Source organism: Chelonia mydas, chromosome 17 (genome assembly GCF_015237465.2).
Source record: "Chelonia mydas isolate rCheMyd1 chromosome 17, rCheMyd1.pri.v2, whole genome shotgun sequence".
Classification (NCBI taxonomy): domain Eukaryota; kingdom Metazoa; phylum Chordata; order Testudines; family Cheloniidae; genus Chelonia; species Chelonia mydas.
The window spans coordinates 280,056-297,633 of record NC_051257.2 but is presented as its reverse complement, the minus strand read 5'-3'; the positions used below and the strand labels follow the sequence as shown (position 1 = coordinate 297,633).

General features: G+C 42.2%; 1 protein-coding gene across 14 annotated transcripts in view; it reads left to right on the top strand.

Annotated features, from left to right (window-relative positions):
- The window catches only part of INPP5K (inositol polyphosphate-5-phosphatase K), a 31,062-nt gene that overhangs the window by 10,709 nt on the left and 2,775 nt on the right, over positions 1-17,578 (top strand). For 7 of the 14 annotated variants that reach the window (XM_043530860.1, XM_043530861.1, XM_037880146.2 and 4 more), the window contains 9 exons: positions 751-867; positions 1,225-1,400; positions 4,371-4,482; positions 5,133-5,242; positions 8,759-8,785; positions 10,727-10,919; positions 13,712-13,849; positions 14,485-14,568; positions 16,520-16,624. In XM_043530860.1, the coding sequence (XP_043386795.1) occupies positions 751-867; positions 1,225-1,400; positions 4,371-4,482; positions 5,133-5,242; positions 8,759-8,785; positions 10,727-10,919; positions 13,712-13,849; positions 14,485-14,568; positions 16,520-16,624 (1,062 nt within the window). The remainder of the gene's footprint in view (positions 1-750; positions 868-1,224; positions 1,401-4,370; positions 4,483-5,132; positions 5,243-8,758; positions 8,786-10,726; positions 10,920-13,711; positions 13,850-14,484; positions 14,569-16,519; positions 16,625-17,578) is intronic. The other 7 variants (XM_037880150.2, XM_043530870.1, XM_037880147.2 and 4 more) reach the window with 1 other exon arrangement.

Genomic DNA, 17,578 nt, shown 5'->3' with positions numbered 1-17,578 from the left:
GTCAGGATGCAGGGATTAGATATTCACAGAGTTTAGTAACATGAAACACTTGACGTGGACTAACGAAAAATACCAACTCAAGAAAAATATTTTGTCCTTCAGAGTTGTCTGTTTGAATCTCTAAATTGTGAACTCTTTGGAATGGAGATTTCAAAAGTGACTAGTGATGCTGGGTGTGTCAATTCTTGGTGTCCATTTTGAGACGCACTTATGGGCCCTGCCTTTTAGAAAGTGCTGAGCACCCAACCTTTAAAGGTCCACATGAACTATTTCTCTGCTGATTATTTCAGCAGAAACATTGTTAAATGTTCGTACCTTCTTAGGTGCCAAAAGCTCCAACTCTCAGTTGTCCAAACCTCCAGTTTCCCTCTGATGTGTTCTACAATACAATTAGGCATTTTCAGCACAAAATTCTACAATACGTTTGAAAATTAAAATTTTAGAGACAGCATTGTATTTACTTTCAATTTAAGTAACAAGGAATACTGTACTGATCAGTTTTAATATTAAATTCAACAAAATAACTCCCTTTTTAAATTTGAGATTACTTTAGAATTTCCAGTCAGTGACCCTTTCAGAAGCTCTTCAGTATGTGCTTTGCTATAAACTTTAGGTCAAACTTGCTGTAGGGAATATGCAACCTTGGGTGTGGCATTCTCCAAATAAAGGCCCAGGGAGCAGACTCCAGTATTTGTGGTATCCCAAGTACTCCATGTAACCTGACTGTGACCTTTTTCTCATCTTTTGCAGCTCTCATCCATTCGAATGCAGGGACTCCTTCTGCTGGTCTTTGTGAAGCATGCCCATATCCCCTTCATACGGGACATTCACACTCACTACACGCGCACAGGCCTTTATGGATATTGGGTAAAGGATATCTGAGAGCTGGTGGCATGGTTTACTGCATGACTACATGATGTGGATTTCTTGGGGAGCTTTTGGTTTATTTGGCAATATAGATTCTTCCCCCACCCCCGGGCCAGAAGGGATAGGTATGATCATGTAGTATGGCCTCCTGCATAACACAGGCCACAGAATTTCACCAGTTTATTGGCTGAGAGATTTCTGAATGATAGATATTGAATATTGCTTTTGTAAATTTAAAACAAAACCAAAATATTTATTCCTTAATAGCACTGTTTGAAATTACATATGTTGTAGCAATGGATAAATTTGCAGCTGTTGACCATAACTTCAAAGGGCGCTGTTATTTCTCCACTTCAGGGGAACAAAGGAGGAGTCACCATTCGCATGTCCCTCTATGGTCATACGATCTGCTTCATGAACTGTCATTTGCCTGCTCACATTGAGAATGCTGAGCAACGACTGGATGACTTTGAGAAAATTCTGGAAATGCAGCAGTTTGAAGATGAGAGTGTGCCAAATATTCTAGACCATGAGTGAGTGTTACACCAAGTACTAGTGCACCATTTCTGAGATAATAGTGTCTGTCATAGGTTCATTCCACAACATTCTTTTAAATAGAGATTTGTCTGAGGACTTCTTCCACATGTCACACTTTTACTTTAAATGTCTCTTCCGTGATGTGTTCCTTGAATTCATGTGGAAAGAGCTGGAAAAGATCTCCTGGAGGTCTGAGGCTTGTACTGCAGGCTTGTACTCTCTGCTAATCTCAAGTAGTATTGAGTTAGCTAGTTAGAGTAATATAGTTGGAGCCTTTAGAAGATAAAACCCATATATGCTGGAGATTCTCCTTTCTCTTTGTGAGTAGAGAGTATGTTGCTGCATTTTTGCAATTTTATCTACCTAAATGGATTTGTTAGAACATCTACTGATGGAGCCTCCATCCATCAGTTCTTGGCAAGTTATTTTATTACTTAATTGCCCTGAGTGTTATACTGTCTCTCAGATTTCTAACCTAAATATTCCACTATCTGTTTCAGGCCACTAGTCTGGTTTTTACTTTTTAATTTTACAGGAATTACTTAAAATGCTTTAAAGAGTAAAAGTAAGAGTTCATCATCATCCTCGCACCCCCCCCCTCCCCCCATGGAGTGGTGTTAACTGGCCACTTCAACTTGAATAGTTCCTTGAAATATGTTAACTGTTTATGCTAAAAAGTCTTTCAAATTGTGTTTGTGTGACACACTGAGGGCTTGTGTTTAAGTGTCGACACAGCCTTGTTGCTAAAAGTCAGCTTGTGTGAACGCTCTCTGTCAATAAGTGCTGACAAAATACTTCCAGCCCCACTAGCAGTGTTCACACTGCCACTTGCATCAGCAAAACTTTTGTCTTTCATGGGCAGGGGAGGGCTTTTTTTAAGTACCCGTGAAAGACAAAACTTTTGTTGACAAATGTCACAGTGTAGACAAGCCCTGAGTACATTTCCCAGACCTGAAGAAGAGCTCTGTGTAAGTTCAAAAGCTTGTCTCTCACCAACGGAAGTTGGTCCAATAAAAGATACAACCTCAGCCACCTTGTCTTTCTAATATCCTGGGACCAAGATGGCTACAACAACAATGCATATAGGAAAATATTTTGTAATTTAAAAAAATTCCCATTATCTGTAGTGCAGTGCACCAAAATATAAGTATTTCACATTTCAGTCATTTGATATCTATCCTTCTCTGGGTACTGACCCACTGAAGTGCCCCAACCCTATATTAAAAAAACCTAATAAATTAGCTGTCATTCAGTAAAGTATTAGGACGTTCCCTAGCAGGGCAAAACCTTAAATATGGAACTGAGAAGTGAAAGGAAAAGGCTTCTTTTGTATTGTGTTCAACATTGTCGATAACCTACTCCTAGAGGATTTCATTTCCCATCTCCAACAAATTAAAAAAAGCAATATGTACCCCAGGTTCATCAAAATTGCGCTATAGTGCAAAACCTTAACAGTGTCTGAAGATGTCCTGGTATCAACAGATTGATACCACTTATCACATACACTGGCCATTTGGAAGTTACTCTGCCTCAGTATTGTTGAGGGTGCCATTAAACTTGCAGTCTAGCACAAAATGTTGATGACACTGGAGTATTGGCATAGGTTGTGAGTGACCGGCGGGCTTGGGTAGGCCCTTGGCTGGCCCATCCCTTCTGCCCGGGGCCTGCTGCCCTTCCCCTCCTGGAGCCTAGAGTGGCGCCTCCCCCCCACCCCCAACTTTGGAGCACCCGGCGAGCAGGCAGGCAGGCAGCTGAGTGTGCCCCGCTCCTACCCTGGAGCGCTGGGTGAACTGGCAGCACAGCCCCGAGCGCTGGGTGGGTGGGTAGTGTGAGCACTGGCTCCAGCCGCCCGGAGTCCCTGGCTGCAGCCGGCCTCCACTAGCCTCAGCCTGGGGCAAGGGCACCAGAGCCATCCCAAAAGTGTGTGTGTTGGGGGGGTGGGGGGGGGCCCGCCCGAGGTGGAGGCAAAGGCAGACAGTTGTCTGGAGCTCTCCCTGACCTGGTTCTGGCCAGGGGGAGGGGGGACCTCAGAGCTACAGCCCAGCCATGATAAGAGCTGGGCAGGCAGCTGTGGGGAGCTGCAGCTGACCCTCTGCCAGCCTGAGGTGTGGTGGGCTGAGAGCAACCCCGTGCCCTTGTTCCTGCCCCTGGGCTTCCTGCCCCCTCCCTGGGGCAGGTGGAGGGTCTGTGGCTCCTCACAGCTGCCCACTTGTGGCTCTCACTGTGGCCGGGCTGCAGCTCCAAGCTCCCCACTTCCACCCCCAGCTGGAGCTGGGTCGGGGTGAGCTGCGCGCGGGCAGCTGTGTGGAGTTGTGGACCCTCCCCCTGTCTCGGGCGGCTGGGGAACCTGGGGGATGGGGACTCGGGCTGGGGGTGCCCAGGCAGGTGGAGGGTCTGCCACGGCTCCCCACAGCTGCCCAGGCTCCCCAGCCACACACACACACACACACAGAGTTCTGGTGCCACTGGCCTGGGGCTTGGCCACATGGGAAAGAAGAGCTGTGGGCCCGACGGGAAGCAGGAGGGGGCCTGGGAGTGGAGTGTCGACGGGGCCACAGAGGCAGTTTGGGTAGGCTGAGCCTTCCCCTGCCTCTGATACCTGCTGCCCATGAGTATTGGTACCTGTTGAAATTGAAAGTATAGGCCTTGTGGAGTGCTGGAGTTTGTTGTGTAGTAGGCAATGTTGAACGTGTCAAGGAATATAGGAAACTTTCCCTTTAATTTTGATTACCATTCCTTTAAAGTTTTGGACTGGTGGATATGACGTTCTGTAACCTTAACTGTCACTAAATGAAGATTTTGTTTGTGGTGTTTAGATTAGAAGTATAGAAAAGTATCTAAGCAATGGAATAAGGTATAGTAATCTCGCCCTATCTTCATGATTTCCGCCCCACACACACTCGCACACAGAGGTATCTGTAGCTTTATAGGAAACCATGAACACTTAGTGCCTTTTTTTTTTATAGCATTCTTTTCTGGTTTGGAGATCTCAACTTCCGGATAGCAGATTATGGTATACATTTTATCCGAGAGTCAATAAGCAATAGCCGATACAATCTACTATGGGAAAAGGACCAGGTATTGTCCATTTTTAATGTTCTTCTGGTTCTAGTCCTGACACATACTAAAGAATAGCTTACATTGGCGTTTCTGCTCTCTCATCTTCTGTCAAAGTTCCTACAGGGACTACAGGGTCCCTTGTTCAGGGAGGCCGAACTTAAGAGTCGCTTTGAGTTCCCACTGTTGTTCCTAACTCCCTACTGGGACTGGTATAGCTGTGAAGTCTGTCTTTTCAGTCTTAAATATTACCTACTTAACTTATATATATATTTGTTGCTCTGTTTCATTCTGACTTGGGTGCAGTGCTGACTGAAGATTTCAGTGAACTTTACTGGCTTGTAAATTGTCCTATTGTCTCTGTCTCTCTCTCCGCACCCCCAAGAGGTCATTTAAACTATTAGTGGGCTGGCCCTAGCACATCTGCATTTCCAGAATAACTGTTGCAGTATTTCTAGAAAGGTTAGTTTAAAGGCTCTAGCAGTAGCAAAGGAGCCCCTATGCATTTTGTTTGGAAGATGTGTCGCAGTGTGTAAAAAATTTTGAATCCTTTATAGAAGATGCTTTCTCATCTCCTTCATGAATGATTCATTAATCTCTGATTTTAAACGTAATCTTTACAGGTTGCCCTTTATAACACATTGTTTATAACATTTGTTTTATTTCTGCAGTTAAATATGGCAAAGAAGAAGGAAGCTTTTCTCCAGGAATTTATAGAGGGTCCCTTGCAGTTTAAACCCACTTACAAGTTCGACCTTCACTCTGACGTGTATGACACGAGGTAAAAAGCACAATATATTGTGTTCAGTCAGGGAACGGTCTGAGATAAGCTTTGTGCCTTAGTAAATATCAGTCTGATCAACTAAACAGGCCTAGATTTGTCCCAGATTGCTAGTTCACTGTCCTGGGCAGTGGGTGAACCCTGGGCTCGGGGAGGCCACACCCCTCCTGCCGGAGCCCAGAGCAGCAACCTCCACGCAGCCACCTCACCCCCAGCCGGCCCTGGACTGCCTGAGTGCCCCTAGTCCCAGAGTGCCAGGCAGGTGTTGCGGCCCCAGCACTGGAGCACCAAGGAGGTGGGCAGGTGGTGTGCCCCCTTTAGCCCCAGAGCACCCGGTGGGCAGTGTACCCTGTTCATCAGCCTCAAAGCACAGGCCAGCCCCCATTAGCCCCAGCCATGGGGTGGTAAGAGCCCCCCGCAGCACAGCACCAGGAAGGGGCCTGGGGGTGGACTGTGGGTGGGGCCACGCAAGGCTGTTTATGGAGGCTCAGCCTTCCATGGCCTTTGATATCTGTCCCCCATGTTGACTATGAGGCTGTTACACCTATTAGTTTATCTGGGTCATTCAATGGGCAATGCTGAATAAATGAACTCTTCTGGCTGAAGAGATCTGTTTCCATGTCACATGAGGGGAATGGGAGTGGCAATGTGGGTCTGAGCTTGTATTTGGAAGGGCTAAATGGACAATGCAGGCACCAAATCTTTTTATTCAAAAGCATTGTCTTCAGGGGCCCAACTTTGTTTTTTAATAAAAGAATACCCTGTGGGTTGATACACTCATATTTTGAACTCATTTTCTTATTTCTTAAGAAAAAAAGCTAAACACATTTTGTTTTATCTGAATGTGAAAACTGATTTTCATTACTTCATAAGAACATAACGAATTACTATCATCATCCTGTCTCTTGGAATGGCCTATACCAGATACTTCAGAGGAAAATTCAAGAAACCTCAGAGCACAAAGCTATGAAATGCTTTCTCTGTGGGCAGGTTATCTTCCTAAACCCCATAATTTAGTGGCTGACTCTTGCTAAAATATGAATTCATATCCCGTTTAAAAAAAACAGAAGTGCCTTATCTAATACAACTGTGGATGTTTCTGTTACCCATATAAGAACATACAAATGGCCCTACTGGGTCAGACCAAAGGTCCATCTAGCCCAGTATTCTGTCTTCCGACAATGGCCAGTGCCAGGTGCCCCAGAGGGAATGAGCAGAACAGGGAATCATCAAGTGATCCATCCCCTGTTGTTCATTCCCAGCTTCTGGCAAACAGAGACGAGGGACACCATTCCTGCCCATCCTGGCTAATAGCCATTGATGGACCTATCCTCCATGAATTTATCTAGTTCTTTTTTGAACCCTGTTAAGGTCTTCGCCTTCACAACATCCTCTGGCAAGGAGTTCCACAGGTCGATGTACATTGTGTGAAGAAATACTTCCTTTTATGTTTTAAACCTGCTGCCTATTAATTTCATTTGGTGACCCCTAGTTTTTGTGTTATGAGAAGTAGTAAACAACACTTCCTTATCTACTTTCTTTACACCAGTCATGATTTTATAAATCTCTAATCCTTTCATGAAGCCCTCTAAGATATTGGCTTCAGTGGCATCCTGTGGCTGAGTTCCACAGTTTAATTATGTATGTTTTCCTTTTATCAGTTTTAAATTTTTTGCCTTTCAATTTAATTGACTGTCCCTTTGATTTTGTATAATGAGAAGATAAGATAAATAGGAGCTCCTGGTTTATCTTGCCTACACCATTCAGTCTGTGTATTTCTGTCATGTCCTGTTGTCTTCGTCTCCTCTCTAAACTAAACAATCCCAATTTTTTTTACCCTCACCATCAGAATTCTCTCCATACCTGTAATCATCTGTTGCCTTTCTCTGCCCCTCTTCTATTTCTACTATACTTTGTGAGATAGTTATCAGAGCTCAATATGGCATTCATAGATACAATTTTTAAGGTCAGAAGAGGGTCACTGTGATCATTTAATCTGACCTGTGTGACACATGTCGTAGAACTCCATCCAACCCGTAATTCCTGAATCGAGCCCCGTAATTTATGGTTGAACTACAGTATAGCTTCTAGAAAGACATCAACTCTTGATTGAAAGACTTCAAGTTGATCACATTCCTTGGTGAGCTATTCTAATGGTTGATTACACACAGCTATACTTAAAATAAATTTAACATACTTTCCTATTTGAATTTTTGTAGCATCAGCCTCTAGCCACTGGATCTGGTTATACCTTTGAAGGCATTACACTGATTTATGTAATGGCTTTGTAATATTTGTGGTATTTTTCTCACTCATTTTTTATACATGAAAACTCTTTTTCTGCTGTTAGACTTTTGCCACACTATGACCAAGTTGTCCTCCCAGTGGTCTAGAACCCATTAAGGTTTATGAGTAGTTTATATTATTCCTTGCAATGTACATTACCTTGCATTTGTTAACATTACATTTTATCTGCCTTTTTGTTGCCTGTTCATCTAGCTTTGTTGGGTCTTTTTGTAGTTCATTACCCGTCTCTAGTTTTGACTAACCAAAATAATTGTCATCAGCACATTTTGACACCGTTTACCCACTTTTCCAGATTAATATATGAAACACTGGCCATAGTACAGAACATTGGAACTTTCCTGAGTTGAAAATCCTATTTTCCTTTTCTTAGCCAGTTTCTATCTTTGTAAGATTGTTCAGCATGCCAAAAAGTCTGATCACTTAACTTCATTAAAGCCCAAACTAGGCCTATAAACTGTCATCAGAGACTAATGTTGCCTTGCAAAGTTCTGGGGGGAAACAAATGGCCTGATGTTTTAAATAAATGAATATATGATACTTCACATTTGCAGTCCGTTATTTTCCTGGACTTCTGGGACACCACAGGGAAGCTTTTAGTTGCTTTAAATCAATGGCGCTCAACCTTTCCAGACTATTATACCCCTTTCAGGAGTCTGATTTGTCTTGCATACCCCCCCCCAAGTTTCATCTAACTTAAAAACTACTTGCTTACAAAATCAGACATAAAAATACAAAAGTGTCACAGCACATTGTTAACTGGAAAATTGCTTACTTTCTCATTTTTATCATATAATTATAAAATAAATCAATTGAAATATAATATTATTCTTACATTTCAGTGTATAATATATAGAGCAGTATAAACAAGTTGTCTGTATGAAATTTTAGTTTGTACTGCCTTTGCTAGTGCTTTTTATGTAGCCTGTTGTAAAACTAGGCAAATATCTAGATGAATTGATGTACCTCCCGGAAGACCGCTGCATACCCACAGGGGTATGCATACCCCTGGTTGAAAACCACTGCTTTAAATCATCCATAAAGGTATGTTTGAAACAACTTTTTAAATAAAGATTGTAAAATATTTAATCTGTGAATTTAATTTGTTTCCAAATTGCTTTATTATTTACAAGATCTGCAGGGCACATTGCAATGGAGAAATTAGCTCCTGACCATCAGGAGTCTTATACTTATCTTTATTTTTATTTTCAGGGGGCAGAAGACACTGTTTTGGTTTAAGTAAGAAGACGACTCTCTGGCTTTCTTAGATTGTAGATATTGCAGAATCAAAACAAGGCTCAGAGATTTTGATTTGATTCTTGTGAAATATTTGAAAATCAGACTTCTGATTTTCTGCAGGAATTTCCTGAATCTAATTGAAAGTTGTAGCATCTTCTTCTCTGCTGTAGCACGTCAAGAGAATCACTGAGACTAATCTTAATTTATTAGTCTGGACTGAAAGCAGTGGGCTTTTTACCTGAGCATGAACAGATAGCAGTAGTGTAACCTGCTTTAAAATTCGGTAACCAACAAATATAAGTAATTGTGCAACTTGAGAAATCTTGACACAGTAATGTGGCATTAGTTTGTTAAATATGAATATCATGAACTCTCTCTTTGTAACTCAAGTTACTTCATTTAAACACCTCTAATGTGTGCATTCAATTTCTGTTAATATTAATGCAGGTTTTTTGATTCACCTAAGGTGGGGGACAGGCAGACATTTTTGCATTCTGAGTATGTTCACACAGGACGCTTTAAACCAGCCAACCACTATCTTTCAATGGATTGGTATATTTTATATTATTCTGGATAGTGGTATATATGTTCTGAGCTTCCCTTCTCTATCTGGTTATTCCATATCATCAGATAAAGGAAACAGTGTATTAACTTTGTATTCAGGCTCTTCATTTTTGTATTGCCTTGCACAGCAGAGCAGACATATTGCAGCTTTTAAAGATTTCTGTCAGTTTGTATTTCTACTGGAATACATGGGATTGGTTCCCTCATGTGTACATTTACTTAATCACTTAAAATCCTTCCATTTCTCATTTAAGGTGAGTCAGACCTGCATGTAGGGAGGGGAAAGGGTGCTAAATTTAATCTGAGCAGTACCTCTGGTTTATAGTAGTTTGTTGAAAATTGTCAGACTGACAGTTTTCCTTACGCATCATGCTTCTTTAACCCTTGTAATTCAATTAAATGCAATGCATTCTAATTCCTCTTCCATAGGATATGATCTTTTCTCCATTTCACTGTGAAGTGATATATCCATAAAGAGGACTGTTGCTTTAAAGTCATCTTCCCATCACAGAGAGAATCCGGAAAGGCTCATGTCTTCTCTTTTTGTTGATATATAGTATAAAAGGAAACTCCAAACCATAGTGGTTGCAGTTTTGACATGACACATGGTTGCAGGCTACTTAGATGCAAGAATCTACTGCCTGTAGGCAAACTTTCCTCTATTAGATGTTATAAAGCATTTTATTAGGGAAAAGCTTGTGTACTAAGTATAGAAATTATGCTATCATTATAACACACTGGAGTAGCTTGGCAGAATCCATTGCTGTCTCTCTTCTACGTAACAGGTGATAATAGTATGGAAAAACTACTAGCTACATAATTAGCATCAGTGAAGCTGTCCAGATGGCTATTAATACAAAATTATTCCTGTTCTTTAAAAAATATTGGAACCAAGAATATATAAAAAATACTCAATGTGTGACACAGATCAGCAAAAGGCAGGAAATGTCTAATGGGTGCTATACCCTACCCAAGGATGGCCATTGGCTTGAGGTCAGGACAGTTTCTGCATTAACTATAGATTCTTGCATGTTCTTGGAGTGAATTCTAGGAGAAAGCATCATTTTCTGTATGAAACTGACTGACTAATCCATTCCCACACCCTTTTTCATTTTATTTCTTTCCAGTTAGAGGGACCCATGAAAGCTGATCTCTTACAGTGAAGTTCAATTGAATTTAATAAACCATGGGTCTGGCTGTAATGCATGCTAGAGCAGAGTTGTAAAATGAAGTTGTGATGTGATTGCTTTGAATGTTGTAATAATTTTTTACAGTTTTGGATCAACTTTGAATAGATGTTATATAGTTACATAACATTGTAGCTTTTGGCCACTGTTTTTTCTTCTCCTTTCATCCACTCTGCTCATACTCTTGTAGTGGGAAGAAACGGAAGCCAGCATGGACAGATCGAATTCTTTGGAGGGTGAAGAATCTCTCCCAGCATCCATCAGAGGATGGAGATTTGTGTGAAGGAGAGCAGACAATCTCTGTGACTCTGAATAACTATATCAGTCACATGAGCTATGGCATCAGTGATCACAAACCTGTTACAGGAACCTTCGGGCTTCAGGTATTGTCCCATTTTTATAATTTTGGAGCAAATATCTCCCCATTAAGAAATGGTAATCTTAAAGGCAAAACTAAAATTAATCCTAATTTACGGAATTTATTTCTCTGAATCTTTTTATGTAAGTCATAAGCAGAAATGTGACAAACACAACAAGATGAAGCCCTGCTGTTTGCAGTCTCAGATATTTTCTTCTGGATTACAAAATTTGTTTGCACTGGCTTTTTTTACAAATGAGCAAAGACTTCTTCATCCTCAGACTTTTAGGCTCATGACTCAGGTTGAGAATTTCTCTTCCTTAATGGCTTCCTCTTCCTGAGAGGCAAGTCACACAGAGTGAGGTAGGTATTTCAGGGATTCTAGACCTGTTGTTAAGCCTTTGCTCCTGATTATAATCATAGAAATGTAGATCTGAGAAGGACCTCAAGTGGTCATCTAGTCCATCACTCCACATTCAGGCAGGATTAAGTATACCTAGACCAACCCTGACAGGTGTTTATCTATCCTGGTCTCAACAGTGATGGGGGTTCTACAACCTCTATAATAGGTAACCCGAGTGCTTAACTATCCTTTTAGTTAGAAAGCTTTTCCTGATATCCAACCTAAATCTCCCTTGCTGCAAACTAAGCAAATTACTTCCTGTTTTGCCCTGGTATGGAGAACAATTGATTACTGTCCTTTTCATAACCACCTTTTACATATTTGAAGACTGTTATCATCCCTCCTCCTCCTTCTCCCCTCCAGCTGTCTCTTTTGTAGCCTAAGATGCCCAATTCTTTCTCCCTTTCTTCACAGGTCATGTCATGTTTTCTAAACCTCTTATTTTTGTAGCTCTCCTTTGGACTCACTCCAGTTTGTTCACTTTTTTCTTAAAGGGCACAGTATTCTAGCTGAGGCCTCCCCACTGCTGAATAGTGCTGAACAGTTATTTCTTCTTACATATGACACTCCTGTTAATACATCCCAGAATGACATTTTCCTTTTTCATATCAGCATCACACTATTGGCTCATATTCAATTTGTGGTCTGCTATAACCCCCAGATCCTTTTCTGCCATACTTCTGTGTAGCCAGTTATTTCCCCTTTTTCTGTATAAGTACATTTAATTTTCCCTTCCTATGTGTAGTACTTCCACTCATCTTTATTGAATTTAATTTTGTCGATTTCAGACCAATTCTCCAATTTGTCAACATTTTTAATTCTAATCCTGTCCTCCAAAGTGTTTGCAACCCCTCCCAGCTTGGTCTCATCTCCTGATTTTATAAGCACACGCGCACACTCACTCCATCATCCACATTGTAAATTGAAATACTGAACGGGGTTGGACCCAGGATAAATCTCTCTGTGGGACCCCACTTGATATGTCCTTCCCGTTTGACAGCAAACAATTGACGATTACTCCTTTGAGAACAGTTTTCATTTAGTTGTTTACCCACCTTATAGTAACTTTATTTAGTCCATATTTGTGTAGTTTGCTTATGAGAATGTCATGTGAGACTATCGGAAGCCTTACTGAAGTCCAGCTATATGATGTCTACTATTCCCCGCCCCCCAATCCATTTGGTTACCCTGTCAGATGTTCCTCTTATCCCTGTGCAACTAAGGGCCCACAACAGATGTTGCTGCATACCAAAGGTAAAATATTGGGGGCTAATCTACACCAGCAGTTCTCAACTAGGGGGCTGTGAGCCAGTTTCAGGGGGTCCCAGAGTCCCATGGGAGGAGTTGGGGAGGGCATGAGGGGGCATTACCCCCCCTGCCCTCCAAAACTGTAGTGTCTTAACCAGACTGGGACAGTCCCGGAGGCAGCTCAGCACCCCCCAGGCCCCGCCCCGTGGCGAAGTCGCAGGTGGGAAGCTGAAGCCAGGCAGTGTGGGGCAGCTGCTGTTCTGGCTGGTGCCATGGAGCAGGCAGCCATGGTGCTCCCCCATCTTCTGCTGCTGGTGCCCAGGGCTGTGATTGCTCTTCAGCTTCCAGCCCCCTTTTGCTGCTTGCGCAGTCGGTAAGAGCCCCCTGAGTGGAGGGACCTGGCTGCAGGGCCTGGAGAGCCTTTGAGGAGCAGTGACGGCCCTCCTGGCACACAACCCCCTCTCCCTGCACCCTGAGCTACCCCCCTGCCTTCACACAGCCCCTAGCTACTCCTCTCCCTGCACCTTGAGCTACATCCCTCACTTCACACAGCTCCTAGCTATCCCCTGCCTGCACCCTGAGCAGTTTTCAAAGTCTTTATGCTGAGCCCCTCCCCACCCCTTGAGTTATAATTTTTGGTTGCACCTCCCCAACCCAGATGTGGCCCACTGAGGTGAGTCGGGGTGGAGGTGGGGCTTCCTCCTCTGGGCCCCAGGGTGCAGAGCTGGCTCAAGTGCCCCCAGGCCCTCCCCTCCCCCGCCCCCCAGTAGAAGTCAAAATATGCCAGAGCCCACCCACCTTCCCCTCTGTTTCCTGCTGGGCCTGGAGTTTTTATAGCATGTTGGGGGGGCCTCAGAAAGAAAAAGGCTGAGACCTCCAGGTCTGCACTGTACATGCTACAGTGGCACAGCTGTGCCAACACAGATACTCTGTACACGGTTGGGCTTTTTTTCCATTTCTGTAATTAGTCCACCGCTCCAAGAGGTGGTAACTAAGTCAATAGAAGAATTTTGTTGCCAGCCCAGCTGAGTCTACGCTCGGGGTAGGTCGACCAAACTAATTTTTCACATAAGGAAAAAGGAACATAACTAGGTAAATATCATTTTTCAGTGTAGAACAGGCCTTAATTGATGGATATATTCAAAACAGTCTTCTTTCTTGTCTAGGTAAAGCCTCTCTTGTCCACTCCATTGGTCACTCTGAATCCTGAGGGTGAATGGAATGCTGCACGGGATGTTCTAATCAGCTATTCCACGTTATCTGAATTTCCAAGCAGTACCTGGGACTGGATTGGGCTCTACCAGGTGACATTACCAGAATATCATGCCTCGCTGCGCAGTAAAAATATCTTTGCAGTAATGCAGATGTGGGGTTGGTGGTGGGGAAGTAGTTCATTTGGCATTGCATGCTTCCCTTATTTAGAGATCTAAAATGCAAGTTATTCTCTAGTGCCACTAGTCGCTGGTAGTTTCAATATGCCTGGAACCACCCAACTCTTGAATTATAGTTATTTGGTAACATGCCTAGGTGGACAGAAAAATTATTTTTATCATCCCTAGAAATAATATTTTGTAAAGTGTGGTAAAATATTATTTATGCAAAATGTGCTAGGTATGAGACATAGTGAAGAATAATCTCTTTCCCAAAGTGCCCCTGCCTGCTGATATAATGTAGCAAGGGAAAACAAATGGAAGGAAGAGGGCAGAGGGTTTACGGTACAGAAATATCTCTCTCTCTCTCTCTCTCACGATAAATTGCTTACTAATGCTCTGTGCATTTTTTTGAAAATAGTTTAATTTTTAAAATGAATGTTTTTAGTTAAAATTACAGTAATATATACTAAAAAGAGCAGATATCTTACTCTCAGGTTTTCCATGTTGCCCCAGTGTGTCTTGCTTTACTTTTTTAGAGAGCTGATGGCTTCTGTCTTTCCCTGCAGGTGGCATTCAGGCATGTGAATGACTATGTGACCTATACCTGGGTAAAAGATGATGAAATTTCGTCCAGTGAAGATGTTACTCAAGTGAGGGAATTACCTTTTTTTTTTAGCGTGGGCTTCTAATATTATTGGGTTCAAGGGCTCCTGCCTCTGTTGTTTTTTTCCCCATGCTCATTTTCAAGGCTCTGTATAAGAGTAATCTTTCTTCAACTGAAGGAATGCTAGCTGGTAATGGAGTTGGTCTTTGTAGCCTATCTTCACCACTCCGACTTAAGTTTATTAGGGTTTTTGCAAAGTGATGCAACACATTTTCTCTGTTCCTACTTCTCTCCCAGGTCTGTGTGCGCTGCCAAGACAGTGTTTTACTTGATTTCTTCCCCCCTGTACAGAAATGACTCTTCATTGCATAGAGAACTGTTGTCAGTACTGTTGTTTTATTTTAATAAATCTGCTTCTATCTCTGAAATAAGTGGCTGACTCTCTTTACCTCCATGATTGCTAGGGTTGCTCATTACAGCATGGATATCATATAGTTTTGTCATAGTGTATCAAATGTCCCATTAATGTTGCTTTTTGTTGTAGTCTTCTTTGGTCCTTTTTTCTCATTGAGAATTTTAGCCTCTTATTAGCTTTCTATGAGACAGTGATTAAATTATTTAGTAATACTGTTCTAAAAGTGATCAAAATAAGGGTGAAAGCTATATTATTTTTCATGCAAATTATTTAGTTCCAGAGGTTTTGTCAGATTAAATAGAGGTTCAAATTAATTGCAAATAAAGTAGACCTTTTATTCTCAAAATCTTGGGGATGCAGGATTAGTGGATGGACTGATCAGATTTTCCAGTCCAACACTCCAGTAGATTCTCAGAACCTCTGAAAAGCTGCTTAGGTGACAGTGCCAAGGCAGGTCTTAATCAGTTACTTTCTGGTGTCCCTGGTCACTGATAGTTTCAAGATCTGTGAAATGTGAGGGTAGTTATATAGCTTTTTACGGATGTGCAGTGTAGTTGTAGCTATGTCAGTCGCAGGATATTAGAGAGACAAGGTAGGTGAGCTAATGTCTTTGCTTAGACCAACTTCTGTTGGTGAGAGAGACAAGCTTTGAACCCATCCAGACTCTTCTTCAGGTCTGGGAAAGGTACTCCAAGGCAGAACAGATTGTTTAGCACAAGTAGTTAGCATATATTCTAAGGGAAGGAGTACTTGTGGTACCTTAGAGACTAACCAATTTATTTGAGCATAAGCTTTCGTGAGCTACAGCTCACTTCATCAGATGCATTTGATGAAATGAGCTGTAGCTCACGAAAGCTTATGCTCAAATAAATTGGTTAGTCTCTAAGGTGCCACTAATACTCCTTTTCTTTTTGTGAATACAGACTAACACAGCTGCTACTCTGATGGACTGAACAGAGACCCTGGATTTATGGTTTATTACAACAATCTGTAACCCACTCCCGCCTCCTCTGCAGTTGTAGGACAAAAGTTGTTAATAGGCCACTCTACCTTGAATGGTCCCTTAGACTATGTGCTAACTACTTAGGCTAAACAATCTGTTCCACTTTGCATTTAGCTGTGATGCCTGAAGTACTGAAGAAGAGCTCTGTGTGGCTTGAAAGCTGGTCTCTCTCACCAACAGAAGTTGGTCCAATAGAAGAGATTACCTCACCCACTTGGTCTTCCTGAGAGGGAGATTAATGTCAAGCTACAAAAAGTTGAGCCAAAATACAGATGGAGAGGTAATGAGTGGTAGCCCATGACTTTTTCTCTCTGGCATATCATGAGCTGAGAGAAGCGTCTGCAGAATAAGAAGACGAAGCATTTTTGCACTTTCCTGGAAGAGATGAAGCTCTAGCCCCTGAATGAAGTGTTAAGAACGGCCTCTTCTTCCTGATTTACATGTATACAGTGGATCTGTTGTAAAGACTCAGTATTGTCTTTTTATGATCTAGTTCTAGTATATGGTAAAGGCTGCTTTTTATTAATTGCTTTGTCAGTGAAATTGCTGATGGTTGTCTTCCTTTTTTCATGTTGACAGGTTTACATCAGTGCTGATGAGATCCCCCATGCAGGAGGAGAGTTTCTCCTTTGTTATTATAGCCATAATATGCAGTCTATAGCTGGTATCAGCCAGCCCTTCCAGGTAAAATGTTCTGGAGTTTTGGTTAATGCTGAAGGAGTCTTGGCGTGTGTTTCCTTGTATATGCAGCTGGATGTTTGTGAAAACATATGAACAGCCGTATTGGATCCATCCAGCCCATGTCCTGTCTCTGACAGAGCTTGCCCTGAGCGTGGGGTTACATCCTCTACCATCTTGGCTAATACCATTGATGTACCTGTCCGCCAAGAACTTACCTAGTTTTTTTTGAGCCCAGTTATACTTTTGGCCATCACAACATCCTCATGACAATGAGTTCCATGGGTTAATTGTGCATTCTGTAAGATGTAAGAGGGAAATGTAGTGGTAAACCTCAAGCAAAGAAAGGTACTAATGCCCAGAAGGAATCTGAGTATTTATTATATCTGAATGTCATCGCAAAATAAGGCACAACTAGTTCACACACAGGCTCCAGTTTATGAAACCTCAGTCTTACTGTCACCTACATGCCTGGCCCTCAGAAAGATGGGAATTTAGCCTAATTTTCTAAGAGCTACCTGGTTTCTGACTTCCTGGTCATCACTGAGCTCCCCTTAGGTACTCCTATAGGACATTTGTACAGCAATGCTTTCCAGATGACTGGTCTTTTTAGTTGCATCTCCAGGCATTCATCGTACCTCTGACCTTTTTTCATTCATCTCTGAGGAGGTGGCCCATCCTCACAGCCTATAGACATACTGGTACACTGAAACATAAACAGCAGGTTATCTATCTGAGGAAAATGTTGCAAATGCATAGACTACATGAAATGTCTGTTTCTTGCTTGTCCCTAAACCAGCGTTCTTTGCCAGAATCATTTTGACATATCCATACGTAATCTATCTTGCAGCTGGGGCTATGTACTCTGGGATGCTTGAAACATCAGTGTCGGCACTATTCTTGGGAGCAGGGGCTTTTGGGAGGTTTTCAAACTCAAAATACCATTGTGGAATGGAGTGA